The following is a 24,574-nucleotide window of genomic DNA, read 5'->3' as shown; positions in this document are numbered from 1 at the left end:
CTCTTCTGATTCTCTACAGAAGAGGTTTACCAATATCTGTCTTACATTGAGGAAAATGGTAATTGAGAAATAGGGATGTAACAGAGAAGAGGGAGTGAGGGAGTACATCATAGAGTTGCTTTGAAATGGGAAGCAACTCATATACATATATATTTTAAGGAAACATTTCAGAAATAGAAAATTCGTTACCTCTTTCTTGGTCACCATTGTATATCTTCAATTTCTGGTGCATAGTAGGTATTTAATAAGTATTTTAAAATTCAGTGAAATTTGTTAATTTTATATTTGACAAGCTTTTTAAGTTAAACTTATGGAGAACTCTTACAGTCTCTTTGAACTACTTAGCATAGAAATAGTTGGAACTTTAAAATAAGTTAAGTATTTGACATTAAAGATATCCAAAAACATGTCTTACACAGTCGTCTTTAGAAATCTCTGGGGATTGGTTCCAGGACCCCCATGGATGCCAAAATCTGCAGATGCTCAAGTATCTTATATAAAGTGGAGTAGTATTTGCATATAACCTATATTTGCATATACGCTACAGCAGGGTGTGCCTACACATCACTTCATTCATGTGGATTCAGCATAGTGGTTGGTGTATGGCAAATTCAAGTTTTTCTTTTTGGAATTTTCTGGGATTTCTCCCCCAATATTTTCTATCCCCAGTTGGTTGAATCTGCAGGTATGAAATCCACAGTTATGGAGGACTGATTGTACTTTAATTCAGGGGGCAAAGTGCAGTATTATAGAAGAAAGTGTTAGTATTTAGTTATAAATTGATATAATGTTATAACATTTAGTTATAATTAACTTCTATTTTTCAGGCGTTCATTTGAATTTTTAGATTTATTGTTACAAGAGTGGCAGACGCATTCATTGGAAAGGTATGCATGGACTCTCCCTCTCCCCCTCCCCTCCCCATTGTTACCAGTTCTTTAGAAGTTGGTGGTATTAGAGATGTTTCTCATTTTGCTTTAAAAGTTATTTGTACTGATTTTCCTTTAAAGCTGTGGTGCGATGCTCCTTTTATTTGTTGCAGCTATGACTAGTTTGATTTTCTTCTTTGTGGAGTGAGTGAGGTTTTCTTAAATAGAATGAGCCGTATAAAATACTCCAGTTTAAATTGGGGAAAAATTAAAAATGTATCTCTAGTCATGTGAGATAGGTTTACCGAGGTGCAGTTAATCAAGTAATTAATGATTTAAGATAGAAGGAAGGTACTGCCTTTCCAAGGAAAGAGATAAAAAGTTTCTCCACACCAGCTGTCAGGTGTCATTGATCAGGTGGTGTACTGGGCGGTGTTTATTGTAATTCCGAGATGAACAAGAGGAAATGCAGGCAGCTGGGGGGGGGGGGGGAGGGTCACTGGCTGCTTGCATGGCTGTATTTGTTGGTTTCAAGTTTACAATTTGGGGTATACCTACATTTAAGTTGAAAATTATGCTGATTTTCCATTTTAATGGAAAATTTGTCCACAGCCCATTTTTAAAAAAATAGAATTTGTTGTTCAATGTAGGCATGATATGATTTCAAGTTTTCTTTAAGTTCGTGTGTGGCAGCTACTATTCACTTTTGGTCAGATTATAACTGATCATACAATTAGCAAATCATTTTCTACATTAGTGGGTTAGTGACAAACCACATAGAAGATTATTTTTTATTCATTAAAATCTGAGTACATTATTTGGATTTCATGTAAAAATAATTATTTTCAGGTTTATATTGTTTAACTTCTCAGAAGGAAACTATATATGAATGAAATGTATGAGGTGATTATTAGAAAATCTTGCAGTCTTAGATTTATTATTGCGCACTAATTAATCTTTTTACCTCCCTCTTCGTGATTGATGTGTATGTAACACAAGGCATTAAGTAGTATTTGTAGTGAAATACATAGCTTTATACATGAATCTAAAAATGTTTTATTTTATAGACATGCAGCCGTCTTGGTTGAAACTATTAAAAAGGGAATTCATGATGCTGATGCTGAGGCCAGAGTGGAAGCAAGAAAGTAAGTCAAATGTGTTTTCATGACGGTTTAAACATACTTTGTTCTTTCCATTGAAAGGAATTCTGTTGGAAGAATGAAAATATTAGAAGGGTCCCAGTTATTCTACTTTTGATTAGCTCTTTAATAAAATTGAGATTGGTTTTCCTCCATTAAATCTGTACTAGATTCTTACGGTTTACTTGGCATTGCCATGTGTATAATCGTATTTCTAGTCCATCATAACATACTCACTTTCATTGTGAATAAAAATAACTGTCATTTATTGATCACGTGTTATGCACCTGGTACTGTGTGGGACAGTTGGTATTCATTCCTTTCTAATATTTAAATCGCAAAGGTAGTATTAGCTTGGCAGCTGAGGTTTGGAGATTTGGGGTTTACCCAAGCCCCACAAACTAAGGATTACGGCCAGATTTTGAACCGAAATTAGTTTTTCTCAAAAGCCTGCCATTTTTCCACCAAAACTTGTTAAGTTTAGAAAGCATTCACTTGAGACAAGTGGATGTATTAAAAACCTACGTGCTCATCTGCATTCTTGAATATACACATTTTACTGTTAATGTCTAATAATGTAAAACTATTACTTTATGCTTTTTTACCCCCCTTACTTATTCATTTGTTTTACAGGACATATATGGGTCTTAGAAACCACTTTCCTGGTGAAGCTGAAACATTGTATAATTCCCTTGAGCCGTCTTATCAGAAGAGTCTTCAAACTTACTTAAAGAGTTCTGGCAGTGTAGCATCTCTTCCACAGTCTGACAGGTCTTCATCTAGCTCACAAGAAAGCCTCAAGTAAGGTCATATACATGATAATTACTGATTTCTTCCTCTACCCAACTCCCCAGAGTCCCTTAAGTTGGGTGGATACTTAAAGATCTGCTTTGCTTTCCCTTAAAGCCTGAAAGAATGATAATTTGAAGTAGTACTCATTTTCTTTGGACTGTTGTCTCAAGGGTTGGATGACATGCTAGTATAACATCTTCTCTTCGGGTAAAGAGTTTAGTGATTCAGATTTTGTTTCTATATGTTCATGTCTGTGAAAAAGATTGGGAAGCACTGATTTATATACTTTTTTTTTTTTTTAATACCCACAAAATAGTTTATACAATTAGTAGCTCGTTTCTAGGGCATTGTCATGGAAATTCAAAAGTCATCTTCAGAACTGTTAGGCAACACTGTGTGACTGGTAAAAACTACACTGCTTTCCTTCCTCATCTCTTCACAGCTTCAGATTTCAGCAGTTCCCTAACAGGCAAAATTAGTATCTGACTCACTTCTCTTTAAGTCCATTCTCATAATTGTGTTAGCTGCTGCAATCCATACTGCCTTGGCATCTGTAGCCCTATTTTCTGGCTCTCTAGCCCTTTGAGATTGCTCAAGTCTCAGATGCCTTCTGCACTCTCTAGCAGTGGCCACAGATACCTGCAGATTTCCCCAGGGAAGAACAGCTCACAGAATGTGAGCTTATCTCTCTAATTTCTGTCTCTTTGGACCTTGACCCCACAAAAATTGCTGGTTTCCTTGGCAGCTTTCTGATGCAGGAGTAGGACCAGAGTGAAGTCATTGAGGCACTAGAGTACAAAATTCAAGGAAGCCCTCACAGGGTCTTGTGAGTACTATACTAAAGTTGAGTAAAATACACATTTTCAGAATAAATATAGGATCTGATTTTAAAAAAATAATTATTGTAGGAATATTTACCAGTCTAAACTCTGTTTAAATTTGTGATAAATCCTTCCCCTCTGATAAGCAGTGTTGCTTTCTTCCCTTTGCTTTTATATACTATGCTCAAACTTTAAAGTGTATCTGCATCACCTGAAGATCTTGTGAAAATGCAGTATCTGATTTAGTAGATCTGGGTGGGGTCTGAGGTTTTGCATTTTTTACTTGCTTCTAGGTGATGTCAGTCAGTACTTTTTGTCCATGGATCATACTTTGAGTAGCAACGATCTAAACAAGATACTTTATGTTACTTTAGGGTAACATCTTTAAACATAAACAACTTTAAATCTTGTGAATCTTGAAGTTGCCTGCCTCAGTCTAATAAGGTAACAATTTTAGGGAACAGCTATATAAATAATATAATACTATGTTTAATAACCGGCTACCAAATTTACTATTTGATAACTCAAAGAATATTTTTCAGTAGCCTGGCTTTAACCTGGTGTTTTTGCTTTTCTCTTACCCCACCTTTAAAATTTATATACATTTCAGGTCTTCCTTACACACTTATATTCTTTATCTATGGGCTGTATAATACCATAGCATAAAGATAATCGAAAGAGTTACTAAGAGAGATGGTAGGTTCTTTGATGGTTGGAGCTGTTTTGCTTTCTAATTGTACATGTTCTCCTCAGTAGTAGTGCTTAGCCGTTGTTCTTGGCCCCACACAGTCACGCAGTGGCACTGCTGTAGTAGTATGATACCTGCATGGTAACTGCAGGATTGGCCAGTGGCCACAACCGTTATGACCTAGGTAAGAAAGATTTTAGCTACTCTGAATTCCCTCTGTGCTAGTAATAACACCACCTCTCTCCCTCTAAGTGAAATACCGGGGGATACAAGTGTTGAGGAGTTATTGAGTCCTCTGTGGTGAGCATTGTAGTGTGTGCCAAGGACCAGAGTGAACAACAGCAAACTGGTCCCTTTATCTGTAGAGCTTACAGTCTTTATTCATTTTTACTGATTTTATTTTTGCTTCACAGCTAATTGAGATGCCATTGATATGTAACAACTGTTGTCTCATGATTTGTAAAAGGAAAATTAAAATTAGAAGTATACTTCTCAACTCTTTAGAAAACTCAGTGGTATTTCACTAATTGTTATCAGAGGAGTGATAAATTACATCTTTTTACCTAAAGTCTTTCTTTTTACCTTGCAGTCGCCCCTTTTCTTCCAAATGGTCTACAGCAAACCCGTCAACTGTGGCTGGAAGAGGTAAATAGCCTTTTTAAGTAAGAGTCATACATATTTTATTTAATAAATAAAGTAAAAGCTATTTTAAGGTAAAAGTTACTGTGTAAAATGACTTTCTCACTGTGGGTCACATTAACAGTTTTAAAACTATTGTGTTAAACGGCTTAGCTTTTAAAAACTATTTTGATGTGCTTTGAAAGTTTTTAAAGTGTACCTTTTAAACTGTTATAAACATTTAAACTTTTGATCTTACCTACAGTGAGAAAATCATTTTATATAGTAACCTAATATCACAAATATGCACTGTACCTCTATTTGTATACAATGTACATATACTACATATAATATATACAATGTAGTATATACACTTATAGACGTACAATAGTCCATATACTATGTGTGTATTACATACATGTGTACATATATAGAATAATCTGAAGTTTCACGAAGCACTACTTACCCTTTAGTTGTGATGGATATACTCTGTTTTCTATTGTTTCATTTCTTTAAAATGCTTGTCCTGACCCACTCAGTTGATTTCACAGCCTATTAATGTGTCACAGCTCACTGTTTGTAAAACTTTTCATTTTTAAAACTGAAAAACTAAAGACGAGAAATTTAATTACCTATTTGCATTGCCTAAGCGTGGCAGAACCTGCATTATTTTCTGAGTAACCCCACTCCAGGATTAGTCCACCTCGCATTTTTCTAATAGTGGAAAACCAACACTGCCACCACCTGTTTACCTTGTATAGTGCTTCACCTGCATGGAGCAGCCAGAAGTAAAATCTCTTTATCTATGAAACAGTCCTATGAATTTTACAAAATAAGTTATTTTCCCATCTTCTGGGAGAGGAAAAGGTGTTGTGGTTTCAAGTTTATATAAGTTTTATACTGTTTGCAGTGATTGAAATAATGTAGTTACCTTTGCTCTGTTTCCCATAGTGGCAGCAGGCAGCAGCAAAGCCGGTTCCCTCCCAGGAAGCCTGCAGCGTTCTCGAAGTGACATTGATGTGAATGCTGCTGCTGGTGCCAAGGCACATCATGCTGCTGGGCAGGCCATGCGAAGTGGGCGCTTAGGCGCAGGTGCCCTGAATCCAGGTTCCTATGCATCACTAGGTAAGACAGCTAATCGCGGGACATTATACAGTGTTTTCTCCCTGGTCTCAGTGAAGTCAGAATGGTGGCGATATCATAATTATTTCTGTTTTATTCTTGCCTTGTGTCTTAATATGGTTCTCTACTTGGGCCATGGTTCTGAGACATGTAAGCTGCCACGTTTCCACTTTTCCCTCTTGTCTTCCTAATCATCTTGATCAAAGAGCAGTTCTTGATTCCATGATTTGCCTATAGATTTTTCATAGCTCTGCACTACTGCCACTGGTTTCTAAGGAAGTTTAGGAGGGGCACTGGCTTTGTATCCAGCTTCTCTTTTCTCTTTCTTCCACTTTTGTTCCCTTACCAAGAAATTAAACCCTTTTGAGGGTATGAGAAAACTGCAAAACTAAATCATAAAGCTTAGGCTTATGTTTCCTGGTGCTACTCAGAGTTTGCTTCTTATGCCCATCAACTTTACAGTTTGAGGTTGGTTATCCACATTGCTTATCTCTGTTTTGTGCTTCATTTTTCTTTCTCTTGATAGTACTGGTGCAACACTAGGCAGACAGTTCATTGGAGCACAGGAGGAAGTGGAGAGACTAGTATGAATGTAGTATACATGATGAAGTTGACACTACTGCATTCTGTAAGGAAAAGAGAAATTATTCGGTAAATGGTGTTTAGACACATGGCTTACAATTGGCTACAAAATTTAGTTAGGGCCATGTTTTACATCATATAAAAATTTATTCCAGATGATAATAATGTTGAACAAAAACATAAAGCAACTTCATAAAAACTTAGTAGTTGGTTATTTGTCTCATCTCAGGTGGGAGAAGGAATTGCCAGACATAAGGCCAAAAGCCCCTGAGGGAAGAGTCCCTCAGATTTAAATCCTAAGTGTGAAAACATAAAGTCAAGTGGCTGAAACTAAAAGGGAAACAGTGTTTGCCACATACTACAAAAAAAGTTAAAATGTCTATGAGAAACATATAAGCTTATTTTTATAGAAAAATATCCTACATATGTCAAGAAAAGCTTATATCGAAATTGCCCCCCAAAACACCATAACAAATGTTGAACCTCAGTTGTAATCAAACAAATGCAAATTGAAAGACCTACAGATACAACAACAAGGTTAAGATTGGTGCCTACCACCCTGGCTGGGTAGCTCAGTTGGTTGGAGCGTCATCCCAGTACTCACAGTTGCAGATTCCACAGAAACAGAAAGTAAATTAGTTGTTGCCAGGGCCTGGGAGTGAAGGGACTAGGGAGTGACTCCTAATGGGCACATGCTTTCTGTTTGGAGTGATGAAAATGTTCTGGAATTCGGTAGTAATGAGGGTTGTACAATCTTGTGAATATATTAAAGACTCTGAATTGTATACTGTAAAATTGTGAGTTTTATGATACATGAATTGTACCTTAATCTTTTAAGTGGGGAGAAACTGGAAAACAAATAAAAATAAAACTTATTCTTCCTGAGTCTTAAAAATAAAATACACTTAATATCTTATTATTTTTAATTCCACAAAGACACCGTACTTGAAGTGGTCTGATGTGAACTGGAAACTAATTTGCAGCCCTGTTTTTCCATAACAAAGCCTATGATAATGTCGTGAGACTGACTTAATTTGATTCCTTTGGTTCTTTAAGGTTTGAGCTGCATGTTTGCTCCATTGCAGAAGGGAAAGGTGTCCCTCTGTCGGACTCCTCTTTCTCTGACCCGGTTCTCAGGGACAGTGCGCTAGTTTCCTGTGCTCTGTCCAGGACTTAGATCATGGGGTTCCTAATTCTCTCTCTCTCTCTCTCTCTCTCTCTGTTCTTCCCTTCCCTCCTTCTTTCATCCCTCTCCCTTCTTCATCCCCCCCCTCCAGCTTTCCTATATACCAGGGACTGGTGTGCACTTCTTCTTTTTTTCTACCTTGAGCCATGCTTGTTATGGTGAACATTTATGGATAAGAAGGAATTACCCAGCCCTGGCCGGTATGGCTCAGTGGTGAGAGCGCCAACCCATGGACTGGAGGGTCCTGGGTTTGATTCCAGCCAAGAGCATGTACCTTGGTTGCAGGCTCATTCTCATCCCGGGTCGTGGTGCAAGCAGGAGGCAACAAATTGATGTGTCTCAAGACAGTGTTTCTCCGTTTCTCCCACTCTCTCTGAAAAGCAATGGAAAAAATATCCTCAAGTGAGGATTAAAAAAAAGAAGGAATTATCCATTGCTTTTCAGGAAACACTTCGACGAGCACTTAGTTTTTGCCAGGCCCCCTGCTAGGCACCCAAGAACCAGAGATATGTGCTTCTGTACTCAAAAGAGCCTCTCAGTCTTGTTGAGTTTTATGCATTTGAGTTTTAAGTCCTTGTGAGACATTACACTGGAGGTGTTCAGGAGGCATGGTGGTATAGTGAGATATACGCACATATATACACACACACACCTATGCACATACATATATACATTAGTGGCACTGAGATATAATGGTACAAATTTACAAGAGAGCTCTATGCTAGAGATTAGATTTCGAAGTCATTAGAGAATTATTCTTACTGTAATCTTTCAATATTTAACTCAGTACATTCCTTAAAGCAGTTGCCACTGGGTTTTTTCTTCCACTGAAGTACCAAATCCTTTGGGAAGAGGAATATTATGAGTGTTTTGAAGTTTACCCTTAAAACTTTACCCTGAAGAGGAACTTGGTGCCATGGGAGACAGGAATTTGTGTTAAGGAAACCTTGGTATATGTATGCATATTTATGGATATTCTCAACAACTGGGTTTGTGGAATTGCTTAAGTGGGAAAGAAATGGTTTTGCTGGTGTCATGTGGACAGGAGTGAGATTTCAGTTAATTGTGAAGAAGTTGGAAGAAGAATCTATACATGTTTGCTGTGCTTAATGGTCAAGCAAAGAGCTGAAAGAGCATTGTAGGAATTTTTTGTAGTTAAAGGTTAATGAACTTATTTTTTAAGATCAGAGGAGTTAAATATGTTTGTATACTAAGGTGGTAGAGTCAGTAGAGAGACAAAGTTAAAAATGCAAGGATGAGAGGAGATAATTTATGACCAACATTTCATGGAAGGCATGAGGAAAGGGAGTATAGAGCATAGCTGGGGAGTTCACCTTGGGTGTGGAAGGGTCACCAGTTTCACTGAGGTAGAGAGGAAGGATATGAAGGCAGTATATTCAGATATATGAAGGAGGTATATTCAGAGATATTTGGGGGCTGGGCATTAAGAAAAGTGTCATTGGAGAGGTCATTGTGACTTCCTGCCTGAGGAGTCAGAGTCAGGATCATGTGCTAATAAAAAGCATAGTGTCCAAGAAGTGACTTGAGTTTGTAATACGCATTAAGGGGGCACAAGTGGTGGGGCATTCTTCTGAACTTCCTACAACCACCCACATATTTGGGCACTTGATAGAAGGATTCAGAGGACTCAGAGGCAGTTATATTCATGGCTGAGGTTTATTTTAGTGAAAGGACACAGCAGGATCAGCAAGGGGAAAGGACTCATCAGATAGTCTGGAGGAGTCTAGGCACAGTTCTCCCTCCCAGAGGTGAGGATGAGGAGCTGCCCAGAACATGCTCCTTCCTCCAGCAATGAAAGGCAGGAACATAGGCACAGTGTTTCTGCCCAGGGAAGCTCACCTAAGACCTCAGTATCCCTCCCTCCACTCTCACCTCCCATACAAAATAACTTTATCATTGATATAGGGAGCACCCAAAACAAAGTTACCAAAGGCCAGATCAGCTCAAACCTGGTACGTTAACACTTTCCTGCACAAGCACTACAGGCAAAGCCTGATAATTATCCCTGGTTTTGGTAGTGCCAGTCTGCATGATTTCATGGTTTTGTAATTTATTGGGCACCTCAGGTAGTGGAGTAGAAAAACTGAGTATATTTATCCAGACTTAAGGTTTTACAGGGACTGAGAGTTCTAAGAAAGGGTGGGATGGGGAAGCAAGGCACTAGACAGGACAGTGATGAGCGAGCTAAAGAGTAGAATTTGGGGGTATCCTGTAGGCTACAGAGGAAAAGCAGCAGCAAGGCAAGGCGTGACTGATTAGGAGAACCTCAGCAGGCCAAAGCGGGGGTTTGCCTGGTGATGGTAAGGCTCCAAGGTTAGGACATGGGCTTCGCCAGCTTCTCTCGAGTTTAGTGAAAATCAGACTCACTCTCGGGGTTTGTTGTTGTTATTGTCTTTATCACAGGAACCTCATCTTCATGTTTTAGTTGAAAACAAGCTTCATGTGTATGTCTATGCTATGAATTGTCTTCTTAAAAATGTTTTCTGGGTTTATATAATCATTTTTTTCTAATATACTAAGTTTTCCTCTGTTCTTTACTTGCCTTTTCATCAAAGAGGATACTTCTGACAAGATGGATGGTAAGAAATTCCTAATTCTATTACTAAAGATTTTTTATGGCTCTCGGAGTCTATTTAATATCTTCATTTTCCTAATTTCTGAAAATAGACTGCTTATTTAGCCTTAGTCTTAATGTAAAAATGGCTACATAATGCTCTCATTTTATTTTAGGTTAGGCACATCCATTTTGGGGGCTTCTCAACTACTCAAATGCCAAGTTACTGTTTGTTCTAAGTTAAATCAGTTATCTTAAATGTTTTTACCTGAGCTCTTAGTAATAATCTTGATTTCTTAAGTCTTTCTCTGAAATGCCAGATTTAGAAGAATAGAAAAGAATCTCATAAGTTATTTGATTCAGTTCTTTAGTTTACTAACTCTGATACAGAGAGAGACAAATTACGTGTTTTTCAGATTCATTTGGTTATTTATGAATATAAAATGCAAGTTATAGATGCTATCTTTTTAAGAGTGACTTTTAAACTAACATTTAATCAAAACTTAACTTACTTTAAACTTTGCCCTTTTCATTTCATTATTCAAATGATTACAGCTTATCTGTAGCTACTTGGTTCAGTGTGGTATTGTTTATCTGTGTGGTATTTTTTGTCTGTTACTAGACAGAGTATTGTCCACACTTTCCCTTCACTTCATTAGGTACCTTCATGTTATCTAGGAATCTGAGCTTTATAAAAGAGCTTTAAAGATACTGAATCTGTAAGTCACAGTATGAGATCTAGGAAAAACGGAAAACTGTATTTTTTCTGTCCGTTTTTGCTTAAACTCTGAAATTGATACACCTCCCATTCTGATGAAATGGAACATTTAATCGTGGGTTGGGTACATGAATGTTACTTACGTTAGTCTCTGCCCTTCTCTGATGTTTAATGTATTTCATAAATTTTAAAAAATGTATTGAATGAAGTGAAAGCTCACCAAACCCTTTGATATGATTTCTGTCACTGAGATATGGATCCTTTCAAAACAAATCATTCTGACTTTTCAGATCAAAATATTTTCTTGTTTGGGTCAGAAACATCAGCCTAGTTGAAAAAACACTTTTGTTATGTGATGTGTTACTCTTACTGATGCTCAACCCTATATTTCAAAAAATATCTATATACACACACAGAGACATCTGTTATTGCCCTTTAGTAGAAGTGAGCTGTGATATTTATATTTGGTCACTTTTGTTCATTTTCATTGACATTTTAGGGAGTGCACATGAATGTTGAGTCAATAGCTGGTAGATTGATAGGTCTTTATAATGCTGCGGTGACAATATTGGATTAATTGAGGCCTATGTGAATTTGATTCTCATGTTTGTCAATTAGCTTTTCCAGTTCTCTTATGGACTAACTTTGAAAAGGCACAGAAAGTATTCTTACTCTGGAAAGATCTATAAAAATCTTCCTTTCAAAGAGAAGTGATAACAGTTGCATCTTTCTTGAGTGATTAGTTTTTCTGATTTTCTTCACCACTTCAAATTTTGGGTATGAGATACAGCAGAAAGAAGTTTACATTATGGAATTTTGCCATTTCCAGTTGTCTGGTTTTAACCTTTTTTGTGCTCTGAGTCATTAGGTTACCTCAAACTTTGTTCTTTCTCAAAATGAACCTTAATTGAAGGCCATTAGACTAGGAGGTTTTGTTTTACCCTTTCATTTTAGTTTTGGGTGGGAGTCACAAAGTAGGTCTTAACAACTAGCATTGGCAGAATTTGTTGAAATGTTATTGTTTTATTTCTCTTATTTAGGAACAGCATCTGAAGATGGTAAGAATTATACATTTTGCTAGTAACACAAATACCTCTACATTAATATTTTCATTAGTGGGAATTCAATATTAAAAACTAAAATAGGCTAATTTCTTTGCAAATCTGTATTATTTGCCACTGTGGTAGCTTCTGCATTTTATGCTTGGTTATGTTAGTTATGTATGTGGATTTTTATTTTTTTCATTCTGGAGTTTTGCTTTGTATCTTGGATCATCTCATGCTGGAAAAACAATTGCTTAACATGTTTAATAATATCTAGTGTAAAGTTAGCACACAGTTTCATTTTATTTCCATAGTGACATTAATACTTTTCTTTTGCTTTTGTGTTTATGTTTTTTTAATGTATGCCAACTCATTTATGTTTTGGGGAAGCATGTGCCATTGCTTTATTGGAGTTTAAATACCATCAGCTTTTAAATGTATTTAGTCAGCTTTTAAATGTATCTTTGTTTTTGAATTAGTTACTGGGGAATTATATATGTGATTTGAATTTGAGAGTACAAAAAACGTGCTAGATATAATATTTTATTTTACTAAGCCAGTTTACTTAAAAATTTATCGCTTTTAGATTGTAGAGAGGGGAAACATTTAATTTTTATATTTATCCTACCTGAAGGCTGTCTTGTTAAATCTCTGATTGGATGCACATTTTCTTTCCCCTAAGTCTGACATGGATGTGATACAAAACCAAATAGGGTTAACTTGTTCTTTTTCTCATATTTACTCTGACATATTGGAAAGCTGCTCATATTTTAGGTTTTAAATTGGAATTCTTTATAAAAATGGTTTCTGGCACTGTGTCGTAATTTAGAAGAGTATCATCAAAATACCCTAATTTTTTTGTTATATTGGATAAATGCTGCATTTCTAAAATAATAATTTTATCTTTCTGTTTTATTTCTTAGTCAGGAGAACATTGTATCCTACTCTTAAAAGGGTGAAAGGCCTAAACTGTGGGCTTTTTTATGGAGCCTTGAAGAAGTTGATAGAGTGCAGGACTCTTACCAACTGCATTTCTGGTTTTGCTTTGGTTTTATTTCCAGTTCTTACTTTCATCTTAATTTTGTAGTTTCTTAATTTTTAAAAATTTTCTTAATTTTGTTGTTTCTCCTTACTATGCAGGATATTTTTCCTGACTGATAATAACCACATCAGAATAGGCAATATATTGCAATTGCCCTACAAATTATACCTTTTAATAAAAAGGATTCTGAGCCCTTCTTTATGATTGTTTGGTATTGGTTCTGATGTGATAGCGGTTGAAACTGTATCTTAAGAACACCAAGTACCTGCTAGGGATATATATATATTTTTTACTAATGACAGTTTATTAAGTACTTTAATAAGCATTATCTCTTTTGGTTTAAGAGCTCTAGAAATAGATGTTTGTGACTTGGTTTTGTGGAGGGAATGAGTCTGGTAGAGGAGAAGAGAGTGCACCTGAGAGGTAGAGAAGGAAATGTGTTGAGAAAATTGCTAACTTTTGTGTGATAGTTACCTCTCAAATCATTTTATAAATGAAATTGGTTGGTTGAGGGAAGACAATGGTAAACACATCCATATATATCTGTAGTAATCTGATGTTTAGCACAGGATAAAATGATTAAATATTTTACCTGGTAAAATATTCTTGCAAGTCCCCTTAGAAGTACATTTTCAGTCAAATGGATTGTTTGGGTTGTTGCTCCTAAGATTAGGCTTATACTTAAAACAATACTCTGGATTTGAGAATAAATTTCATGGATACTGAAATTTTAGAGTTGGAACTACCAATTAAGAAATGAATACCAATGATAATTTTCTTAATTATAACTCTACTGGACTAATCAAACAAAGAATGGAAATCTTTTAGTTTGACTTTACTCTTACACTTGATGGAAAGTTAGCTTATGGAGCAACACATAAAAAGTAGTATGTATTTTCAAAATTTTAGAAGTATAACCTGTAAGTGAGGACTATATTATTAACAGAATTTAACAATACTTGAAAAACACACCCAATTAGAAAATTTTAGTGAGATTTTTTTCCCTCTTTACTAAATACTATTGTACAAAAATGCCATTATTTATATAAAAATTTTTATTCCTTAGGTCGGGTGAGAGCAAAGCTTTCAACGCCACTTGCTGGCATAGGAAATGCCAAGGCAGATTCTAGAGGAAGAAGTCGAACAAAAATGGTGTCTCAATCACAGCGTACGTATTACCTATCAGTTCTGTGTTTGTGATATGTTAGGATAAGTGTGTTGCTTATATATTACTATATTAGGAGATTGACCAGTGGATAAAGACAAAGCTAATTTCAAAAAGACAAGCCGCATACTGAGTTCTTGTTCTATACTTTAGGTTCATCATCACCTGACAAAAATGAAGGTATTTTTTTTTTTCAATGTTTTGGGTCAGTTGTTGTGCATGTTTTGGAATTTTTTTGAGTGGGTGTTGTCTTGTCTTTGGTGTGTTATTAGGGCCGCTTCATTAATATCTGCCACTTAGAAAGAAAAACTTCATCTGCTGTATAAACTTTTGCATGGAGATATTTTAAATAGCACAAATCTCTTAGCATTAAGGTTTTGACAGTTTACTCAGAAACTTGCAAATGTGGAAAATTGTGCTTTTTAGAGGCAAAATAATTGCCACGTATTAACATCTAATGTGGTTGCTTCTAGCTAATGCTATCCAAGGACAGATACATGGCATCTTCATATTCTCCCCAAAATCTATTAGATTACAGTTAGCATTTTTGGCAGCTATATACTGATTCATAGTGAGGAAACAAAATGTCCAGTTCTGTTATATTTCTTCTTAAATTTAAGATTTATATTTTTGCTATTTTATTGGAAGCTGAGTTTCTCCGTAAGCCCGATTGTTAAAAAGCACAATTTTGAGGCCCAGGTAAAATGAATGAATGATCCATTTCTACATTTCCCAGAATAGTAACACATACACTTAGGACATAGTAATTTAAAGGAATTTGTTCCCATTCCTTCTTTATCAAAAGATTTTCATTAGCACTTATCTCTAAAAATTTTTTCTAGGGAAGTCTTTCTGGGGTTATTATGCATACTGCCTATTTTGGAAAGAAGTAGATTTAACTATCTTCCACTGTTGCTTAAGTGATTTATCAGGATATAGAAGCCCTATTTGTCTCTTTCTTAACTTGATTCCTGCATCTTGGAATCAAAGAAGAGACAGCTGGGCTTGGAGGAGACCAGGGTGGTGAATATACGAGTCATACCCAGCAGATCCTTCTCCTCTTTCCAAGGCCAAAAAATCCAGGAAGAGTAACAGTGGTAGCACTCAACAAGAGTCCTAAAAATAAGTAGAAATGCTCAGTAAAATTACAAATTTTACAAATAGAAAAAATGGCAAATGCCTTCTGGGTAAAGGCTCTTCTCAACCATGTTAGGAATAGATAATATCACATTCTTCCCTGATCCTGTATATTTTTAGAATATTTTTTTTTTTTTAGTAACTTAATCTTTAGCAGTGTGGCATAGTAATTTAGAGCCTTGCTACTCCAAGTATCTGCCCTGACCAGCATCAGCATCATCTGGGAACTTGTTAGGAATGCACAATCTCATGTCTATAACAAGATCACCAAAAGATTTGTACTACAAAAATTTGAGAAGTATTGATTTAAATCACAGACTGTAGAGCCATACTGCCCAGATTGAATCATGGCCCTTCCATATTTTTTAAAGTTGTACTTATATATACTCATCTGTAAAATAAAGAGGACACTCATAGGATTGTTGTGAGGATTAAATGATGTGTAGTATATTTAATACACTTAAGACAGTGCCTAGGCCCAGAGTAAGCACTATATATTTTAGCTGATAAAATTGTCCTCTGTGCTATTTATAACCTAATGTCAACTTAATTTTATACTCCTGTTGTCTGCTTCTATACCATGTTACTCTTTGGCCTTCAGGAAACAAAGAAATAAGTAATGGTGAAGTTAGAAAATTTAAAGTATAAAGACTGAACTCATGGCAGAGATCAAAGTGCTTTGTGTATGGTTTTTTTAATACATTATTTAAGGACATCTCTTTTAGGTATATTTTAACTACTGGTCACGTCAGTAAAAGATAGTATAATTTTTTTTACATTGATTTTTTTTTTTTTTTTACTTCGAAATCCAACCCACAGTACTTCAGAACCTTTCCTAAAGAATGAGACTGTAATGGGAGGTTTTTAGACCCAAGTATTTTAAGACTAGAAGATGTTTCACTATACTTAAGTTTTAAATCATGTTGGAGAGGTTTTTGCTTGCTTGCTTATTTATTTGAATGACTATATATTCCATTCCAAATTCTTTTGCAAAAAGATACTGTGGCCCCAATAGAATTTGATGCAAGTTTCTTTATATTTACAGAATTATTGCTGTGATATCTATCTTTACTTTGTTGTAGAGAAACTCATTAGGGTTTGCATGGTCTTTCCATATTTTTATGTCACCATTTAGAAAAAAATTCTTGGATCAAAGCAGGTGTGTTCTGATGGTTACCCAAAACAAATAAAAGCAGACCAAGTGCAAGACATCCAGACTTATATCTATGTAAGGATTGTGTCTTTTGTTGCTGTTGTTGGTAATGACTGGTTGTGCACAAATGATTGTACAGCCTGTCAGAAACTTTGTCTCCCCACTCCACCCTCTGCCATTCGTTGTGTTCTGTGCGTCTTGAGAAAGATAAAATGTGTAGCTTTTTCATGTAATTTTTCTTCAGCTATAAGATGTAGTTCTTCTTCACCTATAGTTTAAAATTAAATGTTTAAATACTAAAAACTTAAACATTTAATTATTTAGGTGTTAGGCTGTCAGAAGAAAAGCTGAAGAATTCACATTATTCTTGCAAATTCATTCTGTCTGCTTTGACACGAGTGTCTTATTTCAGCTCATCAGCTGTAAAAGCTGCTGAATGCACTGCTTTCGTTACAGACATCTATGGTTTGGGGATTTTTTATTTTATTTTATTTTATTTTATTTTTGCTTTAGGGTTTTTTATTTTCTAAGAACTGACTAAAGCTTTCTTGTTTCCATCTGCCATCCATTTAAAATCTGCTCCTCCCCTCTTCGTGGATTATAACCCTTACCCTAATTCTGCCTTTACACTTGTTCAGGATCACAATCTGCTAATACCATTGGTGGTAAGAATTTATAGACTCTGTGTGTGCATCGATTGTTTGATCACCTACTTTCATTATCAAGAATGGGTTCTATTCAGCAGAAATTTGTAACATACAATAGCTCGTCATTTTGTAACTAAATTGCCAATTATGAGTTTTCCTTGGCCTGTCTTTTATAACCAAAAACCTGGATTTTTAAAATTATCCAAGTTGATCCCACAGGTATAAACATTCAGAAGCAAAGGAGTTTTAGTAAAACCTTGAGAATATCTCATAAAATATAAAACGGTAGTTTGAAAACTTTAGGCAGCACAGGAGTACTTGGGCATCCATTTTTAAGTTTTACAGATGAGAGTATTTTCCAGTAACATCCTATTTCCTAGGTACATCATGCCCTTTTTTATCAACCCCCTGATTTTCATAGGAGAAATAATTAGCCTTGGTAGTTCTTGCTGGGGAAAGAGCCTTGATATTTTCTTCTAAGTATAAATCCAAATGGCACTGCAATTACCACACTGTTGGTAGTGAGCGTGTGTTATTTTGATAAATTTAGTAAATCTAGAATACGTGGAGTGGTTACTCCTTCTGTACTGCGTGTTTCCTGTCTGCTGAATAGACCCACACTCAAGGAATTCTCTAGTCTCCTACCAATGTCTCCACCCCCTAAACTTATATCAGTTTTAACTGAGTACCATGTTGTACATGTTCTGTTCATTTTTTACACTTTTTATATTGTTGTAAGTGTTCCCATAAAAGATTCCATCAGCTTATCTTGCATTGTGAGTTTGTGGCATGTTGGGTGTTTGGATGTTTTGGTGTGTATGTTTAGTTTAGACACTGCATGGAGAAATAGGCGCCTTGTGAGTATCTGTAAAGGTTATAACTTAAACCTGATATAAAGATTCTCCACCTGAAAGATCATGAAACAATTTGTATGAGCCATCATTTTAAAGTAGACTTGAATAATTTCCCTATAATAGTTTAGAATTTCTTCTACTCAAATAGTTGTTAATTTCGTTAGAAACACTGCTTTGTTTTACAGTACTGCTATAACCAGCGGAAGTTTCTTTTTGTGTGCTAGTAAAGTTTAGGAATTAAGTCTGTGTTTAAATTATATTTATAAGACCATACTAAGAAAACTATAGCAGGAGTCACGGATCAGCAGCCCGTGGATCACATTCATTCATGTATTATTTGGTCTACACAACATGATAAAAATTGGGTAATTTTAAAGCTTTAATTTTTTTAAAAAATTCCCAAACCTCGCCAGTATTACCTCAAGACAGAGCTGGCCAGAACTAAAAAGTCACCACTCCCTGCCTTACACTCAGCACTGAGCTCTCATTGACATTCCCTGCGCGTCTCAATTGGCATTTGAGTCTTTAATCTTTGCTCTGTGAACATGGAGTGTGATTGGGTGAGATTGCACAGGTGAGCAGTGACAGCCCTGTTGGTTAGGAGACGTAGTGCCAACAAGGGGGAAATGTTGCTTTCATGAAGATTCATTTGTGTGCAGGTTTAACTTTTCTATACTACTACCTACCATTCAGACTCTACAGTTGGATTATATCTTGCAGTTATTTAGTCCATTTTCCCATTCAATGCAGGCAGAAAATGTTCTGACGAGCACACTCCCTGAAAAGTTAACCCATGCAATTCTAATTTTAAACCATATTTCGTTTTTTACCCTGCCCGATCTCTGAGGGTTTGCCCACCTCCTCTATCTCCCAACCACAATTCCTCTTCCTTTCAAGGCTGAGTGTCAGGAGTTTGGAAAGGGTCTGACTTCTTCAACATTTGCCTTTTAGTTCTATTCTACCCTCAGTGCTTCTACATCTACATCCCGCACTGTGGCCATGCAAGATCCTTTTGCTATTTGAAGGCAGAGAGCAAAAAGCAAGTTTCTTTCTCAGCTGGCCAGTTTCGTAAACATTTAAAATTTAATTTTGTAAAAATTTTTAAAATAACTTTGTTATACCCATTCAGAGGCATTCTCAGCAGGCAAATTTAACATGAAGCAAATTTTCATTATATTTTCAACAAATATAATAGTAATAGAATTATTCACTTTTTTCCTCTTAAGTATATGGCTTTAGCCATATGAAATGTATTGTCAGAAAGTTATTTCTTTGGAAATCTTTTATACTATTTGCGTTCTGAAAACCGTAATAGTGTTGTCCTTATTAAGCATAGATAGTATCTTTTACCACCACCACCCCCCAAATTGAAAACATATTTCACATGATTTGCCATTCAGTTTTAGTATTTGTAATATATGTCCCTCCTCACCCCTAGGTGATGATTATGTATAAATCTCTTTCATTCCCCTTCCTTTGAACTTAGAACTTGCTGTAACTAGCACAGTTTTCTCAGATGTATTTCTTGAATTTTTAGCCTGTCAGCAAGTTCTCTTAGAATTCACATCTTAACATTTGTATGTGTGTTTGGTGTTCAGCTGGCAGCCGGTCTGGGTCTCCAGGAAGAGTTCTGACCACAACAGCCCTTTCTACTGTGAGCTCTGGTGTTCAAAGAGTCCTGGTCAATTCAGCCTCAGCACAGAAGAGAAGCAAGATACCACGGAGCCAGGGCTGTAGCAGAGAGGCTAGTCCATCTAGGCTCTCAGTGGGTAAGATTTTCTACTTGGGACTCGGGACCTTTTATTTCTTTTGTGTTTCAGGCTTTGGTAGCATTGAAGACATTGGTTATGCACTTAAAAGTTAGAGGAAACAACTTAAAATTCAAGGCAAATTGAAATATAGGTTATACATTGAATTAGATAGCTTACCTTAAAAGTATAATTCATATAACTAGTAAACTATTATTTACCCTTCTAATCTGACACAAACTGGAGGACTGTATTCAAGAAATTTAACTATAATCCTGGTAATGCTTCATTTCTGGGTAATTTCTTCCCAACCTTAGAAAAACTTAAGTTATTGATCATTTTTTAAGAAAGAAAAGTAAAATCAGAATATCAAAAATACATGTTCTGTCTTCTGTTTTTCTCCCCTTTCCAATGCTGCAAATGCTTTGTACCAGCCCGAAGCAGTCGTATTCCTCGACCAAGTGTGAGCCAAGGGTGCAGCCGAGAAGCCAGTCGGGAGAGCAGCCGGGATACAAGTCCTGTTCGCTCCTTTCAGCCCCTCGGTAAGTATTTGGGCAGGTGTGAGGTGCATCGTTTTCCACTTGTGTTATCAACGTCTGACAACCGCAGCGTACCCTGGGTTCAGCTTTCTGCATCGAGAGTGTCTTTACCTATCTCTCTTTTCTGCCATTTTGAAGAAAGAGAAGGAAATTTTGTATTTGGGGCATTCCTTTGACATTTATTTACCTTAAATGAGCAAGTTAGACATTGTGTAAACAAATTGTCTTTATAATCTTATAAACGCAGATTTAAACTACAGAATATTGAATTCAGTAGTTTTCTCAACAAATAAACCCATAAGCCTGGCCAGGCGTGGCTCAGCGGTTGAGCTTCGACCTAGGATCCAGGCGATCGGGGTTCAATTCCCGGTCAGGGCACATGCCCGGGTTTCGGGCTGCAGCCGATCAATGACTCTCATCACTGATGTTTCTATCTCTCTCTCCCTCTCCTTTCCTCTCTCTAAAATCAATAAAGATATATTTAAAAACAAAATACAAACCCATAAAATTTAAATATAACATTTAGATATTTACTCTTGAGTAAAATATGAACTGTTTGATAAAGTAAATGCTTTCATCCTTTTCAGCAGAAATACTAGCGTTTCAACTTAGACATTTAACTTAGGTTACCAGAAATAATGCTGCAGAATACTATATGAGCTACTTACAAAAATGGAAAGAATTAACATTTTTGTGGTATTTTAGTTTCCCGTATATTATAAAGCTCTTGTTATGTCACTGCTGTAAAACCTGCTCCCTGATTATAGAGATTGTATTGTAACCTTGATTAAACTACTATATTAACCTCAGTTATAATTGGAGAGGCAGAATTTTTTATACTAGAAATGTTTAGAATTTCTGCGTGGTCCTTTAACATTTTAACTAGTACTTTTTTTATATGCACATACATGTAGCCATTTCTGATTTTTCTTTTAATTTTATAAAATTTAGGTAACTATAATACTTAAGAGTTGCTCCAAGTAGAGCACAGATCTTACTGTCTATTGGAATTATTATTTCTTTCAATAGACATGTTAGTATAGAATTTCTAGAGACTTAATTTCTGTTCTCTGGGTCATTTGACTCAATTATATCACTAGACTGTCCTTTACTGACTTAGAAAACCCCATTGAGCTAGGGACACAGGCAGAGATGTCCTCAATCTTTTTTATTAAGCGATGTGTCCCAGGTACCAGAGAGTTTCCTTTTTTGTACTTTGCCAGAGATATTTTGAACTCATGTACAATAGTCTTAGTCTGTGGAGTGTCTGTGTGTATGCACATGTGTACACACGTACATTAAGAAATAAATAAATAAATTACACATTTGTATAAAATCAGTGTACCACCTTAAAAAACTGAAGAAAGTAGAGTGGGTGTGTGGTTAAGAGACTGTTCTAGGGTCAGATGGCCTAGGTTCTTACCCCAGCTCTGTAACTTTTCTATACCTGGGTTTCTTCATCTGTAAAACTAGGATAGTAATAGCATGTACTTCTTAGGATTGTTTTGAAGATGCTATAAATGAGAGAAGGTATGAAAAAACCCTCAGAGCAGTGCTTCGCACACAGCGGTTATCATCACTGCTGCTGCTCCTGCTCCTCCACCTCTTCCCCTGAAGCTGTTGTTACCTAGGAATAGTTTTGTTATACTGTAGCAGATAGGAGCTGAGATTTTTATAATGTTCTAACACCTGCATTTGTATAATGCTAATACTGCAGAATTATTAGAAAACGTGAGATATCAAGAAGAAACCAAAACGTGTGTCCGTACCTTTTAAATCTGTGTAATAGTCAGAGATTAGAGAAAATTTATAACCAACAATTAATTAATTAAAAAATAAACATAGTTAATATGTCTATTTTTAAGAGCTATATTGTGTAGCCATTAATTTTCTAGATTCACCTCAAAGCCTCCATTTGACAATTTAAGTCACTTAAATTTTATGAAAGGAAGCAGTTTTCCTGATTCTAATGAAACATCCTATTTGGGTTAAGAATAATTAAGTCTGTTAATTATATACTGTAGATTTAAAAGAATTTATTTTTATAGCCCTTTTATTTACATATGTCTACTGTGTGGTAAAGGTAGCAGATAGGCCCTGTTTGTTACCCAGGTATTAAGAGGAGTATTGCCAGAGGTCAGGCTATCCTCCCTGTTCCCATTTTCTTGCTATATTTTCCTGTATTCTACTGTCCTTGCTTTCTTTCTTTCTTTTTTTTTAATATATCTCCATTGACCTCAGAGAGAGGAAAGGAGAGGGAGAGAGGGAGTTAGAAACATCAATGATGAGAGAGTCATTGATCGGCTGCCTCCTACACGCCCCTGACTGGGGATCGAGCCCACAACCCGGGCATGTGCCCTGACCAGAAATCAAACCCCGATCGCCTGGATCCTAGGTCGACGCTCAACCGCTGAGCCACGCCTGGCCAGGCTGTCCTTGCTTTCTTTATGTGGTGAATCCTTTTGTTGCTTCCGACTTGAATATTGCCATATAGCAGGTGAATTCCATAGGCTGCCATTTATTCAGTGGTAGCACAAGGCCAATGTGAGGGCCCTAAAACATCAGAAGTAAATCAGAGCTGAGCAAAGCCGAACTTCTCTGGAACTTGCACCCTTAGTTTCCATTTATTTCTGGAAATAGGATGCCAAGAAAGGCTTAAATTATGACAAGCATATGAGTGGTGCCTCTTAACCTGTTATCTTCAGCCACAGGGAACCACTGATTCCTCAAAGTTTCTCAGAGCTTTTCATCCCTTAGGCATTGCCATATTGGTTCAGCTCTTTCTCACCATTTTAGAAATTATTTCTGTTAGGTAAAATTAAAGCTAACTATATATTAGTATGTTTTCTAACAGTATCAATTGTCTTTCAGGGTAGGATAAAACATGTGCGGCACTACTTCTATTTACTCCTTCTCAGTCTTTTTCATCATTTTCTTGTTCATTAAGGTCCTGTGGCAAAGCCAAGAGTGATTCATGCAGTAAAAGTATTTTAACTGCTGTAATTAATTATCTGAAGAAGAGTAACTTTTAGAATAAGGGTAATATATTTTGTTAGGTATGAAAGTGAACTTTTTCCTAGCTTGTTTCTGTAAGAAAAAGATTAACTTTATGGTGATCTTATGGACTTTAAGATGTAAGATTTTAAATATGGTAAATTTAGATTTAGAGAAACATGTCATAAATGTGGGGAGATGTTGCACACATTTCCAGGTGTGTTTTTTTTTTTATTAAATTGACAAATATTCTTTGATGTTTAAGTGTGCTTTGATATTTAAAGAATCTTCTACTGAATATAGAACTTATATTCTATGAACTATATGGAAAACATTTATGTTAACATAATTAAGGTATATTATATTTTGAACAATGTGAAGATGGTAAGTGTAAGATATTTAAGAGCAGCTAGGCCTCGAAAGAGTAAGGTACTGAGGTATATCACTTACTAGGAGTGTGGCTTTGATCAGGTCAATTGACCTCTCTATACTTTAGTTTACCTATTTACAAAATGGAATAATAACTCTTTCATTGGGTTTAAGATTGGAGGAGATAGGATTATTATTGATTACTAGTTACCATAGTGGTTTTTTTTTTAACCAAAGTATTCATTTTTTTGTTTCATGCTTGTACTTTTGACATTTCCTTCCATTTGAATACTTGCCTTTTTTGTCTCCTGTGGGCTTGTCTGTCCCTTAGGTGTAAGATCTGTTGTGTGTCCAGGATGATGTTGCAGTGCTAGTGTTCAGTTGCCCTATTTGGCAATATTCTGATCCTTAGCTATTAAAAGTAATAGCAGTGATAACTAACTCTCCTTGCCTGCCTGTAGTGCTGCCACTGCTCCTTGTTTCTGTGGTAATAGATGAGGTTTGTATGGTCCTGTTATTCCAGCCTCCAGACACCACTCCAGATCCACTGGTGCCCTCTGCGCCCCCGATGTGTACGGGGCCTCAGGTGAAGGATGAGTACATTTTCATTCTCATCGGCATTCTTCTCAGATTTGTCCTTTTCAGTTTCCTTTAAATAATAGTCATGTTTTAAAATCAGTTTGCTTTTTAGTTAAATTTAATTTGTTGGAGAATAAATCGTTTGCGGTATTTTTATTTTCCCCCAAGTAACTTCTTCCCCTTCCGCAACCTTA

The 24,574-nt window shown here is 36.1% G+C and overlaps 1 protein-coding gene across 16 annotated transcripts in view; it reads left to right on the top strand.

Annotated features, from left to right (window-relative positions):
- CLASP2 (cytoplasmic linker associated protein 2) overlaps nt 1–24,574 on the top strand; it is a 119,722-nt gene that overhangs the window by 56,770 nt on the left and 38,378 nt on the right. For 6 of the 16 annotated variants that reach the window (XM_081160738.1, XM_081160740.1, XM_081160735.1 and 3 more), the window contains 10 exons: nt 828–887; nt 1,937–2,014; nt 2,642–2,809; nt 4,899–4,954; nt 5,879–6,052; nt 10,394–10,417; nt 12,151–12,168; nt 14,262–14,363; nt 19,750–19,920; nt 20,334–20,441. In XM_081160738.1, the coding sequence (XP_081016864.1) occupies nt 828–887; nt 1,937–2,014; nt 2,642–2,809; nt 4,899–4,954; nt 5,879–6,052; nt 10,394–10,417; nt 12,151–12,168; nt 14,262–14,363; nt 19,750–19,920; nt 20,334–20,441 (959 nt within the window). Of the gene's footprint in view, nt 1–827; nt 888–1,936; nt 2,015–2,641; nt 2,810–4,898; nt 4,955–5,878; nt 6,053–10,393; nt 10,418–12,150; nt 12,169–14,261; nt 14,364–14,513; nt 14,541–19,749; nt 19,921–20,333; nt 20,442–24,574 lie in introns of all 16 variants that reach the window. The other 10 variants (XM_081160737.1, XM_081160744.1, XM_081160742.1 and 7 more) reach the window with 3 other exon arrangements.

Source organism: Miniopterus schreibersii (genome assembly GCF_964146895.1).
Source record: "Miniopterus schreibersii genome assembly, chromosome: 15".
Taxonomy (NCBI): Eukaryota; Metazoa; Chordata; class Mammalia; order Chiroptera; family Miniopteridae; genus Miniopterus; species Miniopterus schreibersii.
The sequence above is the reverse complement of the archived record's forward strand: the minus strand, read 5'-3'. Positions and strand labels throughout refer to the sequence as shown.